At 33.3% G+C, this 26,938-nt stretch overlaps 1 protein-coding gene across 1 annotated transcript; it reads left to right on the forward strand.

The window, feature by feature from the left end:
- On the forward strand, positions 1 to 25,942 carry LOC149782092 (uncharacterized). The gene is made up of 8 exons (XM_089933527.1): positions 1 to 112; positions 3,719 to 3,866; positions 4,569 to 4,662; positions 6,013 to 6,131; positions 13,777 to 13,919; positions 14,248 to 14,293; positions 17,886 to 18,037; positions 22,033 to 25,942. Exons 1-8 carry the CDS (start codon positions 102 to 104, stop codon positions 22,151 to 22,153), a joined length of 834 nt encoding a protein of 277 aa, XP_089789653.1. The 5' UTR covers positions 1 to 101; the 3' UTR covers positions 22,154 to 25,942.
- The last annotated feature ends 996 nt before the right edge of the window (positions 25,943 to 26,938 follow it).

A 26,938-nucleotide genomic window follows, 5' to 3' on the forward strand; every position in this document is an offset into this window, starting at 1 on the left:
GATTGTTTATTGGGGGGAAAATGGCGGCCGCTTAGTTGACAACAAAACTTCAATCGAAATATACAGCTGTTTTAAGTTTTGAAATAATTATTTAGTCGAAAATGTCGGACAGGTAACTTACAGTTGATTGTCTATAACATAGTTGTGGTACTTTACAGAGTACAAGACTGTCTGATGTAATTTAGTTCTCCGAGTTTTTTTTTTGTTTTTCTTTTCTTGGGTGGGTTGGTGTCTGAGTTCGTCCTTCTGCAGTGATGCAAAGTTCACGTACATGTCCACTGAATTAACCTTTAGCCTTGATAAAAAAGTTTCAATTATGTGAAAGGTGTACATCATACAGACAACAATAACACTAAAGCTTGCTTGACATTAAAAACATCTATAGTGTAGTCTTTTGATTCATAATGCAACAAGGAAGAAACGACATCGTGAGCATAACAAATCCTTTTCCTCACACTGTAAAGGTATGACAGAAATGCTACATATTATTTTACTTGTATTGTTTTAAATGGCAGTTTCGTGCACAGAGTTGCCGACCAATCACACAATGAGATCCACGGATTCTGGCACAGATTTCCCAGTCGGGGCCCCGAGTAGCCGAGTGGTCTAAAGTGCTCTCCGTTACGGATTACTGCCATCTCACCTCTGTCTGCATAGGTTCGAGTCTCGGATTCAGCCAATGTGGGTATTTGAGAAAGCTTGCCAGTAGCTTCTTGTGGGTCGGTGGTTCTTTCCGGGGTTTTCCCCGGGTTCTTCTTCCACCATTAATACTGGCCGCCATGTATAGCCTATCATGTGCTGAAAATGGTGTTAAACCCTACAACAACAACAATTTCCCAGTCACTAACATAGAATTGGTAATTCAGATTTCCAGTGACCTTTCTTGGGCCGTGTTAGATGTTTTGACAGATATATTTGGTTGGGAGGTGAGTTCATTTTGTATAGAAAAAGATAAAATGTGTCAAACGATTGTCGTATCAGCATATAATAGTCAGTATGGAATGCACTTTGAAACAGTACCAGAAAGTAACTGTCCAACTATCCATAACATGGTTTGGAAGGTTAGAGGGAACTTTTATTATGAAATATGCAAAACCTAGGGGATGTGAGCACAGTTTGTCATATGTGTACTGACTGACATATTGCATTCACTGACTGGGTGCTTTTGGATAATACAAGATACCTTGGAAACGTTTCAAACATGGGTACAAGCATAATTCTTTGCTTGTGCAAAGGAAGCATTTTACATTGCAAGGTCACAAACCATATCATTTACAACTTTGATGTAAATCCAATGACTCATACTTCTGATCTACACTGTTAGCTCCCATTAAAACCACCATGGCTTTCTATGAAACAAGGATTGACTGAAAAGACAAATGGAACTGCTTTTCATTTGTAACTTCTCACTCAGTCCTAGAGTCAATACAATCATAGAAATAGCAATGGTGGTCTAAATAGACATGATTTTCGTTTTTGTTGAGAAAGTTTTAGCAAACAAAATGTTTCTTTTTTCTGTAAAGTACTGTGCTGACATATCAAAGGGATATTTATATTTTAGGGATATTTATATTTTGCAGAAACAACCAAGGTTGTTCTGAATAAAACGTTATTTCATTCAGCCTTTTGGCATAGAAAGGACTTTATTGAATAAGGGCTATATTCTGCTCTCTCTCTGATTGTCTTTACATGTATGAGATAGTATCATTTATTTTTGACATTAGTTTTGTGTTAACATACCAGTTGCCATGGTAACAGTTTGGAGAAATTATCCAAAAAAAGATATGAGAAGTACTCATATTTTCCATTTACTTATCATAAATACTGTTTTACTCAGAAATTTTCACTCAGTTTAAAATTACAATTTGTAGTTTTATTATTAATTTTATTGTATGGGTTACAAAGCTGAATACCTTAGTTCCCATCTTAACTGGAAATAACAAGTGTTCATTATGTAATTTTATCCTTATACTTTCATGGCAGTATACCACACACACCTGCAGACAGAGACACATAAAATCTTCATGACTATTGATGTGATGTGATGTGATGTGATTTTTGATTTTTAACATAGCTTTAACAATTTTTCAGTCATATCGCTACGATGTCTGCAATGTGTCAGTTTATAGTGATGTCTAGCACTGGGGCATCATGCCGCAGACATGTAGCATGATGTCCCACCCAGTCACATTATCCTGACACCAGGCCGACCAGTCCTAACACTAACCACTTAATGCTGAACGCCAAGCAAGGCAGCTGTTAGTACCATTTTTTAAGTCTCTGGTATGACTCGGCCGGGGATCGAACCCACGACCTCCTGCATCCGAGGCGGACGCTCTAACCACTAGGCCACCAGAGCGGTCATGACTATTGTATCTGAATGATCTTTAGAAAAACATAACATTTTAAAAGTTTTGATTTTCATACTCCTTGAGGTAGCCTCTCATCAAAATTTAATCTGCTTAAATCTGTATATTTGTCTCCATATTAATGTGAATGCCAAGCCATATTTAATACCCATAATAACAACACATTAGTATTTTTTATATCATTTTGTTAAATAAGAATGGAAAAGTACAAACTGAAATACAAGATTGTTAACTTTGATTGTTTGTCATATAACACAAACACCAAAAATTATGTTGGTTACTGTAACACCTATTTTCTAAGACTTATATAAAGTATTAAAAAATAGTGAAATCTACTCTTGAGAGAATTGGCATGTGTATTCTTGAAAACTTGTTTATTACATAAAAATAGAATTTGGACATTGATAAGAAAGAAAAATAAACTGATTAAAATTTGTTAATGAAATTCTGAAAATGTGAAATAGATTTCAGAAGCAATAACATTGGATAGTTCGGGAAATGCATCCTTGCACAATATCTGGAACATTTGAATGTTATCATATGTCAGTTTAGAAAAATAGTGCCAAGATTTGGGGATTTATTTTGTATGTTGAAGGAATATGAACTGCCATGTTAATTGTCTTTAGTCACCAAAAAATGAGTTCTTTCTCAATGTCATGTACAGATACATGTACATGTATATCTTTTTCTTCAAGTGACTATCAGATGTGTAATATTCAGATGGCAACTTTACATAATTTCTTTATCTTAAGTCTTGAGTATTACTGTTATATTTCCTATAAATTAGTTTTCTTGTTAAACTTGCTAAAACATGATACTTCCTAAAATGTTATGATTTGCAGTAGCTGGAATCTGTTTTATAATGATATATCACCATCAGGGAATCATAGCTCCAGTGACCTATTTGGTTAGAGCATCTGTCTTAATTTTGGGAGGTCACAGGTTTGAACCCTGGCTGAGTCATATCAAAGACATAAAAATTGTACTTTTATTTGCCTCATTTGGCACTCAGCGTTAAGAGGCTAATATTAGGACTGGTTGGCCTGGTGTCAGGATAATGTGGCCGGGTGGGACATGATGTTATATGTCTGTGGCATGGTGCCTCAGTGCTAGACACTGGTATAAATTGTGACACTGCAGACGTCATAGCGATATGATTGACAAATTGTTAAAGCTACATTAAAAATCCAAATCACACACAAATTAAGCTAATTCAACTATTATCCTATATTCTTGGTTCTTCATGTTTTCACACAATTTTCATATCTGTAACTGTATGCTACAGATGGGTTACTGTCTCTTACAGTCTCATATCAGTTCATGTTTTGAATTTCTGTTTCCTGTTTAAGTTCAAGTAATGTAAGTCAGAAGACAGGAGAGACTGGAGGAAGTGGTAATACTCTTGGAACATCGTTTACCGGAGGAACCAATGTTCAGCTCTCCATTGTCCCACAGTATCAGCCAGAAAACAAAGAAAGGTGGACAACCCTTCCACAGGTAAATGTTTTAAAAATAATGCCTCAGTTAATTACATTCTTTTCAGACTTTAAGATGTAATTTTTAAATTATTTTAAATGAAACCTGTTAGGAAGAGAAGACCTTATTGACGGTTAGTTGTCTCATGTAGCCTCATTTGGTGTATCTCCGCACTCCGCAGTTACTTTGTAACTGATTCAGTTAGTTCCAGCTATTCCATGCTGTGGAATTAACATTTTAATTTTCTCTATTTGAAAAGTGGAGGGCTTCAAATGTTTGATATGAATTCATTTGACCTTAAAACAGTATTTTATAAGGAAGTGTAAATCCCACAATTGCACATCCTAGAATAGCTGCAAATTTATCAGTGGGAGGTGATTATGGAAAAAATGTAGAAAAAGTAAAAATGTATTAACTTGCCTGTCAAATTAGCAATTAAAGTGTTATGGTAAGCCAGTTCACAGTCATATGATCACAAAAAGTCTTTACCAGAAATATACCTCCAGTATATTCAAAGCAAGGTGTGATAAATAGGAAAAATGTCATTTGCTATATATTTTATGAATAATTTTCATAATGCAAGATATTTCAATGAGTGACAGGAGACACCTGTCATCTCAGGAGGAAAACTGGGAAAGTTCAAATGTATGGGCATCTAGGGCTTCAAAACAGAAAAAAATTCTTTGTATGTATTTATAAGCATATTAATTATCTCTTTTGCAGCTTCCATCGTACAAGCTACAATACTCTGTTTGGCATGACCTAAGGTCAGCATGTGCCCATGGTGATGAACTACTAGCTCCCAGGATCAGAAGAGGTGAGTAATAGATGTTTCATACAGGTCAAAATCATCTTAAATAGCTGGTTATTTTGGATGAATTTATGAAATGTTTACAAATAGGGAATATTACATGAGTGCTTGTTCAGAGAAAAATTATTAAATGGGTGGAATATCTTTTGTCTTAAAAAGTCATAGTATGTAAAACTTTAAATTTATTCATTTTGTCAGTTTCATATGAAATGAGCACAAATGTAATATTGCATTTACCACATGATACAAATGGTTGATTTTATTGAATAAATATGCAAAAAGCTACTGTGCTGAAAATATGTTAATAATGTACACTTAAATTCTTAAGACATTGTTCTTTTGCATTATATAAAAGCATGACATTGTCTTTTATATCAGGGGGCCCCGAGTGGCCAAGTGGTCTAAAGCGCTCTCCGTTACAGACCACTGTCATCTCATGTCTGCCTGTGTGGGTTCGAGTCTCTGCTTCAGCCAATGTCGGTATGTGAGAAAGCTTGCCAGTAGCTTCTCATGGGTCGGTGGTTCTTTCCAGGGTTTTCCCAGGTTCTTCCTCCGCCATTAATACTGGCCACCATGTATAGCCTATCGTGTGCTGAAAAATGGCATTAAACACTACACCAACAACAACAACGTTTATATCATGTTTGGATATGTTCACTCATAAACATTTTAAAAAGCTGAAATGGTTTAAAGTAATATAATATAGATGACTAATGATGATGAGAATTGTAAAATAGAGAAAGGAAGTCACCTGAGGAATTACCTAATGTAACTTTGGACAAAAGAATTATCTAGATGAAAGAATTTCTTAAACTTAGAAGACTGTTCCGGTCACCTAGTGGTTAGAGTGTCAAAGACTTATAAAAATGGTACTAACAGCTGCCTCGCTTGCTGCTCAGCATTAAGAGGTTAGTGTTAGGACTGGTTGGCCTGGTGTAAGGATAATGTTACTGGGAGGGACAACATGCTACATGCCTGCGGCATGATGCCCCAATTCTAGACATCACTATAAACTGCCACACTGTAGATAGTGTAGCAGTATGACTGAAAAACTGTTAAAGCTATGTTAAAAATCCAAACTACACACACACACACATTTTTAAACTTAGAATTTCAGTTCATAGTGAACTACCTTTCTTGACTAAAGTTGTACATGAGTGTACCTCACATTCTTCTCTCATTGGTACCTCCTTCTCCTGCCTTATTAAATTATGCACCTTCAAACTCTTCGTACTTCCGTTGTAAAACACATGTAAATCTTTTTCCGAAAACTGGAGATAATTTTTATTAGAAGACATTTTAGTTAAGGTTTTGTTACTAGTGTTACAGTTTATAATCATTTTTGCTTCTCCTCAGGTCAAAAAAATCCAGAGTTTGATATGGTGAATGAAGATGGCACATCCATTCATCACTCCAAAGAAGGCAGTGAAAAGACCAAACACAGAAATAATTTGGAAAAATGGGCAACTGTCAAGGTGATTTAGAAGAAATGAACCAAATAGCATACATTTTAGTAAATAACTAATTTCTAATTTGATTGGAGATTATTGGGTTGTAATAATGATGTAATGCAACAGTTTCTACATAAATTTCCCTTTTTCAGGCAACAAACTGTATAATTTTTACACTGCATGTGTCACTCATTAGTGTATGTAGAAGGTCATAATGTCCAGTTATTGACTATATTTCAGGTCTCCAAACAAATTGAAAGACTGTTAGCTTTGTCTTTCAGTCAAACGTCCATGGTTGCTAACCTTTCCTATCCTATCTCCATTGATTTCTGAGGGCACATTATTGCCAGATTACTCATTAAGCACACTAACCATGTGCTTTGGGCACAAGCCCAAGAGGAGCACCATAAAAAAAATTCAAATTAATTGTTGATGTTAAAACTGATCAAATTATATATGACCATTTCGATCTTCATGTGTGAGTATTTTGATTTGGAATTATGGCAACACTGGTATTTTCCCACCTTATTACATTTTAATATGATTTTTTGTAGTTTCACAGTTTGAAGGGGGGGTGCACACCATAATATTTTCAGTGCTTATGGGATATCTTCATTGTAGCACTAAGAAAAGTAACAGCTCGGGTTATGAATTACCTAATTTCTGCACTATATTCTTGACATGAGATCACTGTTCAATCAGTGCATAATGGCAGCCATTTTAATTTCTGCTGCTGCAGTCTGTGTTAGGTTAGTGTTTATTTGGAGTACATTGTAATATTCAATAGCTTGCATGTTATTTTGTTTGTAAAACATTGACTTTTTTCATGAAATTATTCCTAAAAATACAATTTTTTAAATTTATTTCTTTTATTGTAATGTTATTTTTTTTTTACATTAAAGTGAATGTGTACATTTATAAATTATTAAATAATGGAAGTTAGATTTTTGTGTGCTTAACATTTCTTTCATGCAGTCTTGTGAACATATTTGCTGTATCATTCCTTCTAGGCTAATATCATTCAGCAAACTCAGCACAACTAACCCATGCATATCAAAAACTTGATTTTTAAACATATTCTTAAAATGTTTTTGAAGTTTGTAACATCGCTCTCTTAAAAGAGGGGTGGTTAATTGGGTTTGGCTGCGTTATCGAGAAGGTGACTTCCCTCAATATTATAGCCTGGTGGGAGTGAAAGAAGAGTGGAATTTCAACAGAGAACTGAGCGAGAATACTGGGCAGAAAAAAAACAATATGAGCCCCCTTTGACAAGAAAAAAGCAAATTTAATCAGAACAAATTAAAATGGTAATTCAAATTCAAGTTAGATTATATAAGTAGAATTTAACAGGTGTGTCCAATTTTGGATTTATCACATCATCATAACGAGAGGTGAAAGAGTGCAATATCCACGATTGATTGCATCACCTTCATTCACTTTGGCAGTATATCAACATTTCCTAGTTCATCCTTCCAAATACTAGGTTCTGCCCCTTCATGGACTTCCTGGTTCTTTCACTCTGACCTCATCCCTCTTTCTTTCTTTCCCTGTACTCCTGTCTTCGGACTGTCTTGTCCTTCTCTCCGAAAGCTGTTCCTTACAGGACAAATTTACCCCATAATACTGCATACTTTATGTTCAGAAGCACATACTATAATTCACTTAATCGTTATTCAGAACCTGTGGCTATCCACACACCGAGTAAATTCTGACTTAGTACGGTAGGACATTGACCTCGCTTTCCAGCGGCAAGTCTTAAATTACCACGTGACTACTAAGTATTAATGTATTAATTTACATATGCTACTACATGTTTGATCACTATTGCATGAAATTCAAAAGAAATGTAACTCACAGCATTCCTTAACTACAAGGTTATCCAAGCATTACAGAATCAAATATAATTAGGTAATTATAGTTAACGCACAATGGTCTGAATCGTCCTAACAACAAAGGAAGTTATTTCATATAACCATATGAAATCTTACACATATGAACATTTGGATCGCATGCAATAAATTCTGCCAGTGAACTAATAACTGTATAGTTAAAAAGGTAAATTGCATAACAATTCTAGCAACAACACTTTCCATGAAATTGAATAAAATGAATTGCATAATAACTCTAGCATCAACATATTTCCATGAAATTGAATAAAGTAAGTTCCGTAACAACTCTAACATCAACACATTTCCATGAATTGAATAAATGATACATAGTATAGAAATCTAGTGATAGCAAACACAAGTAATCAAATAAGAAAATATTACATGAAACTAAAATTGCATACCTCGTCGCTGTATTTTCTCAGGACTTGTGTGTCCTAGCACTAACCATGCCTTTCCTTTTACACGATGACCAACTTTCTTGTTTCACGAGGATGCACTAATCTTTACGTTTCTATGGTGTCGAGACAGAGTTTCCTCTTCTAGGAAGTTCCTAGACAAAAGAATTTACACTATGGTCATCACTTTAAAGTCAGATTGCTCTAAAGTGTACACCCTAATTTATTCTACCCAATTGTAGGAAAGGGCCCATATACTTTCCCAAAGAAATCATTTCTTTCATCAGATTTAGACAGCTCAGAATCTGTGTATGACAATTTTCCCCTTGAAAATATAAGTGGACATAGGTTGCTACCAAGTGATTAGGGTTGGTAGCTCAAATGTTTACTTCTAAAGACAGTTTTTAGATACCCTGTCAATTTCACTGGGTCGGAAATGTTGTTCCTTTGAAGTTTACACTTACATGGGGGGAGATGAATGACGAAAGTTCAGAGTGACCCTTCACAAAGACTTTCCTGGATTAACTGCAATAAATTTAATTGCTAAATGCATTTAACTTTAAATTTTCTGTACGTCAAAATTCAAATCTTCACAAAGTTGTAACTGTAACAGGATGTACATATATTTGGATTGATTCAGTCCATAACACATCCATCTCATTATTACAGACTTTTAACATTTTTATCTTTTATCTTCTTGTACTTCCTGTGTACTTTTATTTAGAATGGTTTATTTCTATAACATTTTTTGGTATAATTCATTTTACAGTTTTAGAACTTTCCATTTAGTTGGTACTGCAGAGCCATCATTGTGCAGAAGTGCAATTAAACACTAATACATACTTGCATAGATACGTGACACAAAGATACCAGTTGATCTTATAAATGTCAATTCTTAATTCGTACATTTAAAATGAGGAAGGTTCTTGATTATATTTGCCAATGAAACCTATGTAATTAAAAGTGACCATTAAAACATAAAATATATTACACTATTAGGAAAGTTGGGCCCATATGCTGATAGAAATTTCAGATTCTATGTTTGGGTATTGTCGCATGTGTGCATCTGGATGCTTTCATGGAAAAGTTCTTTGATTCATTTTTTAAATTCAGTTGAAATAATAAAAAATAAGACAATTTATCTTCTGACATGTTGAAATATGTGTTGTTCTTAGAAATCTGCATATCAAAAGACTGAAAATGTGTAGATTGATTTGTTGCAAATTGTTCCCTGTAGTAAATTTGGTGCTTATTGGTCTGTACTTATATTCTCTGTAGAAATTGGGTGATATTGGTCTGTACTTACCTTCTCTGTAGAAATTGGTTGCTATTGGTCTCTACTTATATTCTCTGTAGAAAATAGATACTATTGGTCTGTACTTGTATTCCCAATAGAAATTGTGTGATATTGGTCTGTACTTATATTCCCTATAGAAATTACGTGATATTGGTCTGTACTTAATTCCCTATAGAAAATGGGTGATATTGGTCTTTACTTGTATTCCCTATAGAATATTGGGTGCTATCGGTCTGTACTGATATTCTCTGTAGAAATTGGGTGCTATTGGTCTCTACTTACATTCTCTGTAGAAAATAGATGCTATTAGTCTGTACTTGTATTCCCTATAGAAATTAGGTGCTATTGGTCTGTACTTATATTCCCAATAGAAATTGGGTGATATTGGTCTGTACTTGTATTCCCTATAGAAATTGGGTGATATTGGTCTGTACTTGTATTCCCTTTAGAAATTGGGTAATATTGGTCTGTACTTGTATTCCCTGAAGCAATTGGGTGCTATTGGTCTGTACTTATATTCTCTGTAGAAATTGGGTGCTATTGGTCTCTAATTATATTCTCTGTAGAAAATGGATGCTATTGGTCTGTACTTGTATTCCCTGTAGAAATTGGGTGCTATTGGTCTGTACTTGTATTCCCAATAGAAATTGGGTGATATTGGTCTGTACTTATATTCCCTGAAGAAATTGGGTGATATCTGTTTTTACTTAATAATTTCTTGATCAAAAATCAGTTTGCTGGAAATGATATTTTTATGTTTGTCATGGAATAATAATGTGAGATATTAGTGTCTGAGATGAATATAAAATTGAATTCGATGTGAGAAATAGATCAGATAGATACATCTAATTAGATATGGTACATCTAAATAGATATTATAAATCTAAATAGATCTGGTACATTGCATCTAGATATGATACATCTAAATAGATATGATACATTTAAATAGATATGATACATCTAAATAGATATGATACATCTAAATAGATCTGATACATCTAAATAGATATGATACATCGAAATAGATAGAATATCATCTAATTAGATATGATACATCTAAATAGATATAATGCATCTAAATAGATATGCTACATCTAAATAGATATTATAAATCTAAATAGATATGATACATCGAAATAGATCTGATACATCTAAATAGATATGATACATCAAAATAGATAGAATATCATCTAATTAGATATGATACATCTAAATAGATATAATGCATCTAAATAGATATGCTACATCTAAATAGATATTATAAATCTAAATAGATATGATACATCGAAATAGATCTGATACATCTAAATAGATATGATACATCAAAATAGATAGAATATCATCTAATTAGATATGATACATCTAAATAGATATAATGCATCTAAATAGATATGATACATCTAAATAGATCTGATACATCTAAATAGATATAATGCATCTAAATAGATATGATACATCTAAATAGATATTATAAATCTAAATAGATATGAAACATCGAAATAGATCTGATAAATCTAAATAGATATGATACATCGAAATAGATAGAATATCATCTAATTAGATATGATACATCTAAATAGATATGATACATCTAAATAGATCTGATACATCTAAAAGATATGATACCTCTAAATAGATAAAATATCATATAAATAGATATGATAAATCTAAATAGATATGATACATCTAAATAAATCTGATACATCTAAAAGATATGATACATCTAAATAGATAGAATATCATCTAAATAGATATGATACATCTAAATAGATATAGTACATTGCATCTAAATAGATATAATAAATCTAATTAGATATAATACATCTAAATAGATCTGATACATCTAAAGATATGATACATCTAAATAGATAGAATATCATCTAAATAGATATGATACATCTAAATAGATAGAATGCATCTAAATAGATATGATACATCTAAATAAATAGAATACATCTAAGTAGATAGAACACATCTAAATAAATAGAATACATCTAAATAGATAGAACACATCTAAATGGATATGATAAATCTAAATAGATATGATGCATCTAAATGATGATAAATCTAAATAGATATGATACATCTAAATAGATATGATAATCTAAATAGATATGATAAATCTAAATAGATATGATACATCTAAATAGATATGATACATCTAAAAGCCTGTTCATATGATAAGATGTAAATATGTCATATATTTATAACAGACGAATATTAATTTGCAAGAGAAGAAAGTAATAGTCAACTTTACACATTAATGTATCAGGTTTTTATGTAATTAAGAATGAAAACAATCACTTTAACCATTTGAATGGGAGAGTGTGAGAATTTGTATATTGCCCCTGAAAAGGATTAGAATAATGATAGTTCAGTATTTTCCAAAATTCACTTGGGAAATTTGTAGATTTCAAAATCAGAAACAATTATTTTATTTCCTTTGGGTAAATAAAAATATATATATATATATATATATATATATATATATATATATATATATATATATATATATATATATATATATATATATATATATATATATATTAGGGCCTAACCGAGTAGATAATTTTCACAGAGTACCGAATCCGAGTATTTGGATGTACTATATTTGCCAGATCCAGGCACGAACTGAGTAGTAGATGCGACTCCGGAGAGTACCGTTTCATTATTGTATGCGAAGCCTAAACTTTTCCTGTACTGTATATCTCGCCTATAAGACAAAAAATTTTAGTCTGAAACCATGGGGAAAGTCTAGGGGTTGCCATATATACCAATATCGTCAACCAAACAAAACGGTTGCATATCAACTGTTATCATTTCTCCTATTGATTTAGTTATTGCATGCTAGCATGGATCATTTTGTCTGAATGGTGTCATTTTCTCTATAAAGTAATTGAGGTTACCTTGCTTTGAGTGTTTCCTCTTTAAATCTTCTTCATCATCTCTCTTTCTTTTGTGGCTCTCTGTGGATCTGGTATATTCGTCATACTCAGAGTGATGGAAGGATCGAAGGTGATTTATTAGAGCTGAAGTTCCATACAAACGAGCATTTTTGCCGCCTTGTGTTAGCCTTTTATTGCAGACATCACAATTTGCCTTCAATTCATCCACAGCATTTATAGCGAAAAAGTTCAAAATCTTGCTACTTAATTTCGGAGTAGACATTTTTCAATGAGTATTTTAATTTATATATTTATTATTTATTAATTTTATTTTGAATACGTAATAATTAAATTTTGTTAAGATTTTTTTACAAATGGCGCCTCTACACTCAAATATTTACCGGAAGCAGAAAACTTATGCCACCTGGGGAAAGCTAGTGAAATTACTAAAGGAAATTGAGTTAAATAAATTATCATCAATCATGATTCATGAAGTCCAATGGAATGTTAACTGTTTGTGTAATTATAATTTATTTTTAACTAAATTATTATGTATTAAAAAACTTTTTTTTAAAAGTTCGATATTTATTGAATTATTTTACTTGTAACCATTTGTGCACGTATTATTTGCCAAAGCGAATACTTCAGAATAGTACCGAAAAATGGGATATTCGGCCGAGGCAAATGTACTAGGTGATTTCCGGTTAGGCCCTAATATATATATATATATATATATATATATTGTAATTTCCCCCAAAGGATATATAACAAAGATCTCCTGAATTTTTTTAATTCTTTACTTCCTTTACACCTTATCTGTGAGCTTTTATTTGCAAATATTCATAAATATAGACAATTGTGCATTTAAGAAGATTATAAAAAAGTAAACAATATTTCATTTAACATGATTCAATTTTTTCCAATTCTTTATCCCTAATTTTTGAGAACCCTTTAAATGGTACCATATAGGGTAGTATTGTGCTGAAATGCAGTAAAATGATATAAAGACATTCACATAACATGACTATACTATTCATCTTACATATTTAGGTTAATATTACTTTGTCATGTGACAGAATAGAATATTACAGTTAAGCAAATTTCAAGGTATTGCACAACAGGGTGTACCAAATATCAAAATTATTTAATTGTACATGATCTTTTATGTGTACGTACTTACTGTATAATTGTTTTTGCCCACAGTTTGCCAATTTTCCATACCAAGATTTGTCACATGGCTACCAAAAGTCCAACTTCAAGAGAATTCTGAAACAGCTCATTAGAGTGGAGGAGTTAAATCTGACCCACAATGACCTGGCAGATCTGGGATCCTTCTCGTTTCCATGGTAACTTATTAAACATTATATGATGATAATCATGATGAAGATGTAGATGATAATTATAGTGGTGATGGTGGAGGTAACTCTGGTGTTCAAAATGATGATAACAATAATAATAATAATAATAAAGATTATGATAATGAAAGCAACAATTACATCCCCATAAATGTAGACTCATATTCATTCCAGTTATTTTCGCATGATAATAAATATTAGTTTCAGTTTTTACTTTCATGTTCTACGATTTTGTGACTGTTGCATAGAATCACAACACACACAGATTCCGAGATTATAATACATGCATTAAACAAATGATCTTTATATTTCTTTGCAGCTGTGAAACATTGAACCTCAACAACAATCACCTTCTGTCATTTAAGGTGAGTTTATAGAATCTTACATCACTGGTATTTATAGTAACAAATTGTACCCATTCATTGTTAAAGGTCAAAGATAACTTTTAATCTCTAGCTGAGGAACGGTGATCCCTCCTGTTTGTCAAGAAACTTCTCTTATTTGACTGTTTTGGTACTTGGTATGTACTAGTCAGGACCGTACCTACTCCAGTTTGACTGATAAAGTACATGGTGTGCACTAGTTAGGACTCCCTTTCTGATGCTGAGCAGCGATTCTAGTTTGACTGGTTTAGTACTTGGTGTGTACTAGTTAGGACTCCCTTTCTGATGCTGAGCAATGATTCTAGTTCGACTGGTTTAGTACTTGGTGTGTTCTAGTTAGGACTCCCTTCCTGATGCTGAGCAATGATTCCAGTTTGACTGATTTAGTACTTGGTGTGTACTAGTTAGGACTCCCTTATTGATACTGAGCAGTGATTCCAGTTTGACTGATTTAGTACTTGGTGTGTACTAGTTAGAACTCCCTTCCTGATGCCGGGCCATGATTCAAGTTTGACTGGTTTAGTACTTGGTGTGTATTAATTAGGACTCCCTTCCTGATGCTGAGCAATGATTCTAGTTTGACGGGTTTAGTACTTGGTGTGTGCTAGTTAGGACTCCCTTCCTGATGCTGAACAATGATTCCAGTTTGACTGGTTTAGTACTTGGTGTGTACTAGTTAGGACTCCCTTTCTGATGCTGAGCAATGATTCTAGTTTGACTGGTTTAGTACTTGGTTTGTACTACTTAGGACTCCCTTCCTGATGCTGAGCAATCATTCTAGTTTGACTGATTTAGAACTTTGTGTGTACTAGTCAGGACTCCCTTCCTGATGCTGAGCAATCATTCTAGTTTGACTGGTGTTGTACTAGTATGTACTAGTTAGGACTCCCTTCCTGATGCTGGGCAATCATTCTAGTTTGACTGATTTAGAACTTGGTGTGTACTAGTTAGGACTCCCTTCCTGATGCTGAGCAATCATTCTAGTTTGACTGGTTTAGTACTTGGTGTGTACTAGTTAGGACTCCCTTTCTGATGCTGAGCAATCATTCTAGCTTGACTGATTTAGAACTTGGTGTGTACTAGTTAGGACTTCCTTCCTGATGCTGAGCAATCATTCTAGTTTGACTGGTGTTGTACTAGTATGTACTAGTTAGGACTCCCTTCCTGATGTTGAGCAGTCATTCTAGTTTGACTGATTTAGAACTTGGTGTGTACTAGTTAGGACTCCCATTCTGATGCTGAGCAATGATTCTAGTTTGAGTGGTTTAGTACTTGGTGTGTACTAGTTAGGACTCCCTTTCTGATGCTGAGCAATCATTCTAGTTTGACTTGATTTAGAACTTGGTGTGTACTAGTTAGAACTACCTTCCTGATGCTGAGCAATCATTCTAGTTTGACTGGTTTAGTACTTGTTGTTTACTAGTTAGGACTCCCTTCCTGATGCTGAGCAATCATTCTAGTTTGACTGATCTAGAACTTGGTGTATACTAGTTAGGACTCCCTTCCTGATGCTGAGCAATCATTCTAGTTTGACTGGTTTAGTACTTGGTGTGTTCTAGTTTGGACTCCCTTTCTGATGCTGAGCAATGATTCTAGTTTGACTGGTTTAGTACTAGGTGTGTACTAGTTAGGACTCCCTTTCTGATGCTGAGCAATGATTCTAGTTTGACTGGTTTAGTACTTGGTTTGTATAGTTAGGTCTCCCTTTCTGATGCTGAGCAATGATTCTAGTTCAACTGGTTTAGTACTAGTATGTACTTGTCGGAGGGTAAGGAAGAGAATAATTATATTTTGAGGTTTGTTGCTGTCTAATAAAAGCAGCACAAAAAACCCAGATTTTTGTTGTTGACAGTTTACCAAAACTATTTAAAAAAGACTTCAGACTATAAAGTTCCTTATCTGCTGATGCTGATTTAGACTTGTGATGCATATGCTAGACTGCTGATGCTGATTTAGACTTGTGATGCACTATTTACACTAGACTTCAGACTATAAAGTTCCTTATCTGCTGATGCTGATTTAGACTTGTGATGCATATGCTAGACTGCTAATGCTGATTTAGACTTGTGATGCACTATTTGCACTAGACTTCAGACTATAAAGTTCCTTATCTGCTGATGCTGATTTAGACTTGTAATGCTTATGCTAGACTGCTGATGCTGATTTAGACTTGTGATGCATATGCTAGACTGCTGATGCTGATTTAGACTTTTGATGCATATGCCACGCGCTTTTAGGCAGCATTGCACAACTAAGATATTTAAAATAAGATGACATCTGTATCGGGTAGTCTCCAAAATGCTAACTTTCATATCATCTCCAAAATCCCCCTCTTTGAGAGATGATGATATTCATCTTCTCCAAAGTTATCGTTAGTTTCCAGATGTTGCAGTCTCTTCATAGTCAGAATTTGCTAAAACCCCTCAAAAGAAAATCGTGTTTACTGGTTTCTAGCATTAACTATGGAACATGATGGATTGCCCATTGAAATATTCCTGACAGAATAAAATCCTGCCCTCATCAGTTCAACAAGGGCAATTATCTATACTTATATATATATAACTAAAATTAATGCAATTTAAATTTTTTCCAGTCCTCTTTTCAGGTTTATGCCTGGTATATTTATCCCCTCTTATCAGGCCTACCAATCTTTGATGGAAGAAGCCTTATATGAAGCAAGGCAGTATTTGAAACTTGGCTTAAATAAAGTGCTGTAGACCAGAAGAGACAAAGTTAAAATGCAGGCCCTTCATGGGGACTGGACCCCACCATAAATGTGGGAATCAAATCTTTTTCTCCTGTATGAAAGGCAGCTTCCAACTGAACTAATTGACCCAATGGAATCTTTTGTCTCATTCAAAGTAATATTTAGTATCTTTACGATGTAGCTTTACATTGAGGTTATTATGCTTTATTTATTTCATAATTAATATAGTAGCAAGGTGAGAAATAATGATTAGATGAAACTTTCTTTAATATACCTTGATCTTGTCAGAAATATTTACATATTATTAGATTTATTTCTGGAGTTACAAATACCCACCCCCATGTATTTTGATTAAAGTGATTCTGAACAAATTTTAATGTAAAATCTTGTAGTCTTTTATAATTGGATATCATATTTTTTTGAAAATTAATAATTTACCTTCTCATCGTTCTGCATGATTAAACAGCAATATTCAGGTGTATTGAAAAATAAAACAGGACTTAAAGCAATGCTTCTAGGCCTCTTTTAAAAATACCCTCAGAAAATATTTGCAATGCATGTGAGGGCGCAAAAAAGAAAGAAAAAGATGAATAAGAATATTTTAAAAAATCCAGATTTATTTATTCGATTTTCAGTGTTTTTAAAGTGTAATATAAATAAAGGTGCAGCAGGGAACTTCAGTTCATTTCCTTCTGAAGTAATAGTTCTCTGACTTGAAGGCGGATACAACATGACATCAACAATATGCAATTAAGATACAGTAACATTGAATTCTAAGTTCTGAATTGTTTTCTTCTTTTTAAAAAAATGATAATAATTTTAAAAAAGATGATGAATCAGATGCTGAAGTGCTATTGTTGTTTCCAGGACTTACCCAGCACTCCCAGAATCAAACACCTGTTTGTTGAAGATAATGACATCCATGATTTCATTGGTCTGGAGAGATACTCTAGTACACCACTGGAAGAGCTATACCTGAGGAGAAATCCAATCACCTACCTTGTTAACTATAGGCAGAGGTAAACATACATTGAGAGTTTAGATCTGTCAGGTTTTTCATAACAATGCGGGATGTGCTTTGCCTGCAGTTATTGTTTGACCATCCTGGCAATGATAAAAAAGTGACAATATAGTTATAACCAAAGTGTTTCTTATCCACTTGGACATGTAACATAAAAATAGTATTTGTCTTCCCTCAGAAGGGAAGGTTGTGCTCATATGGGATGTCAATAAAATACTTATGATGTCTAGTTGGTCTTAAAAGAAAATGGTGCTGATCTGACATTTAATATGGTCACCATAATAGACATATTGAAAATCTTTTCATTACACCTTCTCCAGAATATGATCATTAGTAATTATCCATACCCAGAGCATTACTATCTCAAGAGTTCAATATTGTCGGCAATATCACATTGCCTACATCAGCGACTAATGTTGATCATGTGACCTACAATGGTCATGTGATATAAGGAGACTGGTTTAGATGAGTGTTATTTCAAGCTCCATATCCCTGTTTAGTGTTGGCCTCCACTGTCTTATTTTGATCGCCACCTTCACCTTCCTTTTCCATATATTGTCCTCACATGTGATCACCTTGGTTTGATTGGGAAGGATGGAATGTCCCATATTGCTACATTGTTCATGTATGACCAGTGACTCTCTACTGTGTTCCTTAATCCTGGTTTCTAACACTCTGCCTGTTCCCCAATGTAATCTTTCTCACAATCATTACATTTGATATAATAAACCACACTACATGATAATGGTGTATATCTGCCTTCAACATGGTTGCCATGGTGACCATCTTGAAATTCCATTAGTACTTTGCCTCAACGGATGGCCATAGTGATATGGGTTTTTCACGAACAGACATCTTGTCATGTATAGTTGGTATGAACTGGAAATGGTGCTGATCTTACATGCAGAATGGTGGCCATCTTGAAAATCTTGTTATTGCTACTTTCCCTTGATGGATGTCCATATCGACATGGGGTTTTCATTAAAAGACTTCTTAGCATGGCTATTTACTTGTAAATGAAAATGGTACCAATCTGACTACAGCATGGCTAGTAGGTGGCCATCTTGAAAACCTTGTTATCATTACTTTTATGAGTGGATGGTTGTATTTCCATTGGGTTTGAACTTAAAGACTCATGTGATATGTAATTGTTTGTTAATGCTGATCAGACCTCCATCATGGTCACCATGGTAGGTTGCTTGAAAATTTCATTATTGCACCATCCCCAGAATGGATGGAGGGTTCTTACTGACATCATATAATATGTATTTAGTAAAAAAATAAAAATGTTGATGATTAGTTGTCCATTGTTGCTGCCATTTTTTGACCATCTTAAAACTCTTGTTATTGTTTCTTCTGATAGCAATGCATAATGACAAGAAGTTTTCACCTAAAGACTTAATATAGTGCCAGTCGGACTGTGAACATGGCCACCATGGTAGCCATTTTGAAAACCTACTTCTCTTTAACTTACGTTAATATCAGCTAGGGATTTTTACTAAATGACTTGTTTTTACTGAATAAAAATGGTGCTAATCTGACTTCAACATGATGGTCTTGGTGACCATGTTGAAAATCTCCTTATCACTGCTTTTCTTGAATATATTGTTGTATTAGCATTCGATTTTTGCTTAAAAAGTAATCTATGTAATTAGTTCTAGATGAAAATGACACTAATTTGATCTCCTAATATTTGAAACATTTCCAAACAGTTACTTCTTGTGAACAAATGGATGTACCTATATTCTTCAAAAAGAAAAACTCTTATGTCCTGCAACATACAGTTTGTTTTTTTGTTAAAATGATGCCGATCCAATAAAATAAATAGCTGCTATGATGTTTACGCTAAAACACTTTACATGGCTGTTACTTGAGCATGGTTGGTTGTATTAACATAGGGTTTTCACTAAATCACTATAGCCTGATGTAGCCGGCTATGAATGTTGTTCATCGGACATACAGCATGACGTCATATTGACCACCTCCAATCCTTTTGTCACTGCATTTTATGAATCATGACGATACTAACTGTTTCCGAATAAAAATGGTGAAGAACTGACCAACAACATATCCACTCTTTTGTGAAAGAGGTTTGAAACCAATCCTAATTGTCCTTGGGTTCAGGTCAAAGGTCATTGTTTGCATTTATGTACTTACTGAACTAATGAACACAGTGATGTACAGTTGCAAGCGAATGTAGTTACATTCCAATGAACAAGGTAAAAGTCTGCAGTCTGACATTGATTTTAGGGTCCAAGGTTTTGGCTCAGATTTTTTTAAAATCATTCCTGGCTTAATATGTGTGGCCTTTAAGACAGCTCTGATTTTTTTATATGATAGAAATCTTATCTAGGAGCACTTCCATTAAAAAAGGCACTTTCAATCTGGAGTAGTCTCCCTTTGGTGCAGTCTATGAAATTTTGTATAATTTTCACAAGGACACTTAGAGTAATCAGAGTTTGTATGTTTGAATAGAATGGCCCTAATCCAGTTCGTGGATATATCTGAAGTTTCCATTTTAATGATGCCACTTAGCTACTAAGTTTATATTTATTTCCTCATTAAACTTTGTTTATTTTAATTATAGCTTTAAAAAAACTTAGCATGTTGGTGTATTTTGACACTGAGGTAAGTTCAGTGATCTTCTGTTCATGATATTAGATTCAGGGTCAAAAGCAGTGACAGAGAATTGTGTCCTGCACTAACGTGTATCTTATGAACATGTTAGCTTGAACATTGTAACATATATTTCTTTGCCAGATTTAGCATATTGGAGTTTCTCAAGAACTATGAGATGGTTTGAATACTCAACAGTTGCAATATGTAAAAAGAACAGAAAAATTAAAACTGTCATGGATTCCTGGAAATTCTTTGCAGTCATGTGAGCATCAGTGTTTTTGAGGGACAGGCATCATCCTAGATAGCGGAGTGTCTCAGAAAAAAATTATTATCATTTTATGATGGAAACTGCAGTAAATATTTTGATAAAGAAAAGTTAGAAATTAGTAGTTTTTGAGAATGTTTTTATATTTTTGCATGCGTACATGAACATGCTGTAGGTGAAAAGTCTTTTTCAAAATTTAAAAATTTGGTCAAATGGCCAGCACACAGTCCAGACTGAGTTTACTACTTGAATATTAATAATTTATATTATGAGTATTTAATTTTCAGTTGAAGCCCCATCTGTGGAATACACAAATTTAATTTACTTAATAATTTGAGTAATTTGTTAATTGTGTAGAGTATTGGGTGGGGTCAGGGGGGTGAAAAATTATAATGAAGATACATTTTAGTTAAAGTTTTATCATCGCTCCAGTTTCTCTAACCCCATACACCCCTTCTCTCAGTACCACTCGTACAATGGGTACATCAATGGGGTCAAGAATAAACCTTTTTCTGCATGATAATTAGTATTTGCAGTTGTAACTGGAGATTGCTAAAAGCTACATAGAAGTTAAATATGTCCACTTTCTTTTGTTTATACAAGTTGAATATTATTACATAAGCACAGTATGATTGGCCATAATGCAGATGTTTCAGGGGAGGCAATTATTCCTTAATTTTTGTCAAGCGCACCATAGTGGAAGCTCAGTAAACCAATTACCTCTGTATCTTTGTGCATATATCTATCTGTACATCCATTCAGACCATAGATTAAAGCCAGACAATGTAGATTAATGTTAGAGTTGAAGTCTTTTAAATTAAGTTTGCTTTGAAAGTTCTTATGATTTACCTAAATAAAAGGTGTGTCTTAAGAAAAACTAAATTTCTTGATAAGAGTTTCGTTTGGCTTACTATGCTGACAATTTGGCTGTGAAAAGTTGCCTGTTTTTTAGGGGTTGCATTTTATGATGCATTTAAAACAAACAAAAATATACATTGTTGGTGTCTGATAAAATAGTCTTTGACAGGGGTGGCCTCTCTCAAGAGAAGGGATCCTTTCAAGGGGGCCACTTTACTTGTTATCTAATAAAATATACAATCTATCAACAGGGTTTTTAGCATGGTGCCAAATCTGCAGATCTTGGATGGGATTCCCAGATTGCCAGAAGATTCAGTGTTTGTGGAAAGTGACCTTCCCGAAGAGAATAAGTCACGATGCATCATATCCTGAAAATACAAGTTGTTACCTGGTCATCAGCTGATAACTTGACAGGGCGTTTTTTTAAGATTAAAACAGCAAATGAACACTCCTTCCCTGTTGTATCCTAAAGCTGTAACAATATGGCAATACAGTCTGATATTTTAGCTACTACTTGTAAAGAAATGAATCATTAATAAGAAATGGTAATTTGCCTTCTAATCAAAGTTACCTGTTTAATTATCATCAGTTTCCAGTACATGTTGAAAATGATGGTAATTTTATGAAGAATAATCTCCATTGGAACACTCAGTATCAACCACCATCTAAAACTAGATTCTTATTTTCTAGTGGAAAATTATTTAATCGCTATACAGGAGCCATGTATGTCATGAATGATGCACATTGAATCTGTAGAAAACTGGAAATGCCAATAAATGTCAAATTATAAATGTACTTACACTACAATCTATATGAATCAATGAAGTTTTATGCCCAGTTTGGAGAGGTAAATTAAATGCAGGCACCTGAAATCAAGATCAGTCCTCTGTACTCAATCCTTTTATAGCAGTAAATCTTGAAAATCCAGTGGGAATAGATGTCATTTTCCCCAGCATTGTAAAAATCATCGGCTGGCAAGTTATAAACTCTCTTGCTTATATCAGCAACTTTTCACTTTTCTAGTCTTCTGTTCTCATATATATTTCTATTATTGTCAACACACACTTTATTTTAATAGATGTTGTATCATTCCAGTAGTTAAACGTTTTTTAGTTACAGAATTTTTTAATTTTTGTCCTTTTTAAATTTATGTTTTTGATAGAATCTTCACATCTCCTAAGGCCATGCTGTTAAGGGATAAATCCTGTACATTCTAAATGCAGCTATCATTATGTTTCATAACTCATCCGTTTTCATTTGTTTTTTCGCTTTCTCTTTGTTGTTAAATATTAAATTATGTTAGATTTAATTACCTATTATATATCTTGATTTAAGTTTTGTGTATTAATATGAATTAAGATATAATGTAAGTATCCTTTTTTGGCATATCATCAATTATGACAGTATCAAATATCATCAGCAATTGCAACATTCAAAGACATTTTGCAAGTTAGAGCTCAGCGACCCTTTTCTGTCTTCCATATTTTTGTAAACAAGGGCAAACATGTGACTAGGATAGCAGCATAAGAATCCATTATCAGCTAGTAAAATGTATTCAGCTAAATGGGGCATGATTCAGCCATTTATGTGAAAAGTAGGGACTTTGTATTTGGATGGGAGCAAATAGAAAGGGAAAGTACATATTTGTGGCATTTTCTCTTGTTTTCTTTTGTTGTTGTAAATTTACCTTAAAAGGAAACATTACTGAGAAACTTTATTATTAGTTAAGATCAAACACTCTTTAATAATACAACTACAGCTATAAACAATCAGCAAATGGAATGATGTTCATTTTAGAACAGAAATAAATACCATACGATTTGGGGACCCACAATAATATGAGAAATAAGTATATCACAAATATCATTATCTTTATGGCAGTATTTATATATCATATTATTCCACATCTCCTGTATCGCACTACATATAGAAGAACATATAAAACTTGAGTACCATGGTTATATGAAGTGTTTGAAATTCACTTGGAAATGAAGTATATAAATTCACTATTATCTTTGTGGTACTGGTTTTGTGGATTATGTGGTTGATAGAAACTACAAATTCTAAAAACTCAATGAACAAAGATCTTTTTATGAAAAATAATAGGCCACCCCATTCCCCAATCCACAATTATAAGTATTATATCTATACTTGTATATAAATTTAAGTCCAACTGCTAATGGCACAGATCCAGATCCACCATCATGTTATGTGCCAGCAGATATGAGTCTTGACAGTTTGTTGGAGTAATCAGTAGAACAAACATTGGATGCTGATCTACCTGTGCATTATGTAATGGCAGATCAGATTTTATGGGTTTTTTCTTTTTGCAGTTGGACTAATTAGAAAGCGTTTATCTTATACAAAACATGCCAATTGTTTCCAAATCCTCGTAAAAGAGACCCAGGAAATTAATTCTAGATATTAGATTTGCTAAATGATTGCTTTTTTCATCCTTGCTGTATAGAATAAAGTGTTTTATTGAGCTTTATCGTGTTATTAATAGCTTTAAAAATTTAATGTAATGTAATTAAGTTGTTGGAGACCGTTTGCTAACAGTAATGAATTTTAGTGTTCATGTAAGGCTAATTTTCTTAAAAGATTGTAATAAAGAAATTAGAGCAAGATATATATTACAATATGTATGTGACCTCAGTATAGCAGTACATATCAAGACGTAATCAAATTAATATGATGGTAAATCCATGTTAGACATCTTTTTTAAAATTTATTTGAAGCATTTTAGTCATTACAGTGCTTGATAAGAAATAACACAATAGATTCAGACTTGAAATATTCTTCGGTTTTGATACTGGCTTTCTCATCATTGTAGTTTTTGTAGAATTTGTTTACTTACATTGTAACGTGATTTCATATAATTTTCTTGATGAATGCAGTAGGTGATTGAGATTTACTATCATGGGTAGGTGTATAAAAAAAAAATGTCATCTACCATATATGCTTGCTTAGAAGTGAAGTACAACTACAAACAACATAGACCCTGATCTGCCATCTTATACAGGGTCTATGTTGTTTGTTCTACTGATTAATCCTAATAAACTACTTTGATCCAGATTGCCAGCACGTTATGCATCTGCAGATCTGGGTCTGTGAAGTTCACAGTTTGAATCAACTTAGGCTGTTCTATTTAAACATACGTGGTACCCATGGAAGGAAGTTTTTAAAAAATATATGCCAGGGTACTTTGATTTCACAGAGTTCATATTAAAATATAAGAACATTTCAATTGCATCTATTGATGAGTACTCCACTTTAAAAGTGCCTGACCCTGGGTCCCATGTATTTTTTTATTTATGGAACAGCCCTTATCAGTGAGTATATTTACTATTTTTAAATGCCTGTGTGGAAAATCCATTAACCCACTTAGGAATCCAGATAATGTACAGGTAGTTGATGGTTTATTGTACAGATGTATGTAATACAATATCAGTTCCAAAAATCACAGTTCCTTATGTGTGGCCTCTCTTGTAGAATGTAATTATTTAATATGTGATGTATGTATCAATAATCAGGTGGGTTGTTTAACTGTGATAACTGGTTCTATGTTGTATATATCAATACTCATGCAGTTTGTTTTGCTGTGATAACTTGATCTGTGATGTACATATCAATAATCAGGTGGTTTGTTTTACCTCTGTATACTTGTATCAGCACTAACATACCAACAGTTCTCAACTCATGTTGTAGTAATTAATTTATAATAATGCAGTGTAATTCATGTACATTCCTAAATCATGTAAAAAATATTTTCATTACTGTGTGATGTAATATAAGTATATTTAAATATAACGAATATTTGTAAACACCATTTGTTAAAAACAAACATTGGGATTCATACAAGGGATCTCGGGTGGCTGGGTGTTCTAAGGTACGTTTACCGATCATTCACACATCTCACCTGTGCATAAATTCCATCTTGGCTGAACCAACATGGGTATGCGAGAAAGCTTGCCAGTAGGTTCTCATCGATTGGAGGTTCTTCCTAGAGTTTTACCTGCTTCTTCCTCCACCAAATATACTGGCTACCATGTGCAGCCATCCATGTGCTGAAAAATGGCATTTAATCTACAAAGTTATGGTGTCCAAGTGATGATGTATGTTTTATTGAATTGTCTGGTTTATAAACTATAAAATCATGCACATTCTATCTCTTTTTATATGTTTTGCTACCATAAAATGTTACCATAACAGAGACAACCTATTGCAAGCCATTTAAAGTTATTGCCCCTTTTGAAATATACATCAAAATTGTCATTCCTGCAGTTGTTGACAGTTCTGTGAGCAAAATGGGCAATAACTCTTTGTATACTGAATCATTTACTGTAGCATTGAATGAATAACTTCTGGCTTGCATCTGAAACACATTCAGTTAAGACTAATTTAAAATTTATTTCTTGATGAAATAACTTGAGACTTTGTTGTACTTCTATTAGTTCTTGCAAACGTGTGTCACCTTTCTTTATTTTTGTAATGGCTGGACATGCTCCTCTTAGACCATAACAGACAACTTATCAAGATATTTGCAACAGTGTCGCATTAATTTTTAGGGAAATAAAACTGGATTAATTGTCTAAAAGCTCTAACTGTGAAAAGATTTTACCATGATGTAATAATTCTAATTTGAATATTAAGTACTGTAAGAATGTTATGTCTTTGTTATTATGTGCCATGATAGCTAAAAGTAAATATATGTATTTTAAGTATAAATTAATAATTAAGATTTTTGTGGAAGGATAATTTTGAGCTATTCTTTGCTTTAGATAATGAGGTCAACTAATTGTAATCTTTAAGTAATGTTACGATACTAAACTTTGATGTGAAAAGTTAGCTGTTTTTAATATTGATAAGAATTAGTTTGATGCCATGAGTCCTTTGTAAATGCATCATTCACTATCCATAATTTTCACAGTAGTTTGTGGACTTTCTTATGTATGCATAGGGTTTAAAATCACATCAACACAATAATGGCTACATATTGCTGGCAAAAAGCTAGTTAGCAAACTTGTACCTATTCAGGAGTTGCCAAAATATATATGAGGAAAACTGCTGCCCTGAAATTATCATTGGGATTAAAAGACATTTCACAATATCAATGGAATTTGATTTGCAGAGATAATATGTTCATTTCATAAAGAC

This window comes from Sinohyriopsis cumingii, chromosome 15, assembly GCF_028554795.1.
Source record: "Sinohyriopsis cumingii isolate HCF-2022 chromosome 15, ASM2855479v2, whole genome shotgun sequence".
Taxonomy (NCBI): domain Eukaryota; kingdom Metazoa; phylum Mollusca; class Bivalvia; order Unionida; family Unionidae; genus Sinohyriopsis; species Sinohyriopsis cumingii.

What these genes read in the sequence shown, in the direction of transcription:
- LOC149782092 (XM_089933527.1), top strand. An exon ending in GGTGGACAACCCTTCCACAG is followed by an intron (nt 3,867 to 4,568) that starts GTAAATGTTTTA and finishes TCTCTTTTGCAG; the next exon opens with CTTCCATCGTACAAGCTACA. An exon ending in ATCACCTTCTGTCATTTAAG is followed by an intron (nt 14,294 to 17,885) that starts GTGAGTTTATAG and finishes TGTTGTTTCCAG; the next exon opens with GACTTACCCAGCACTCCCAG.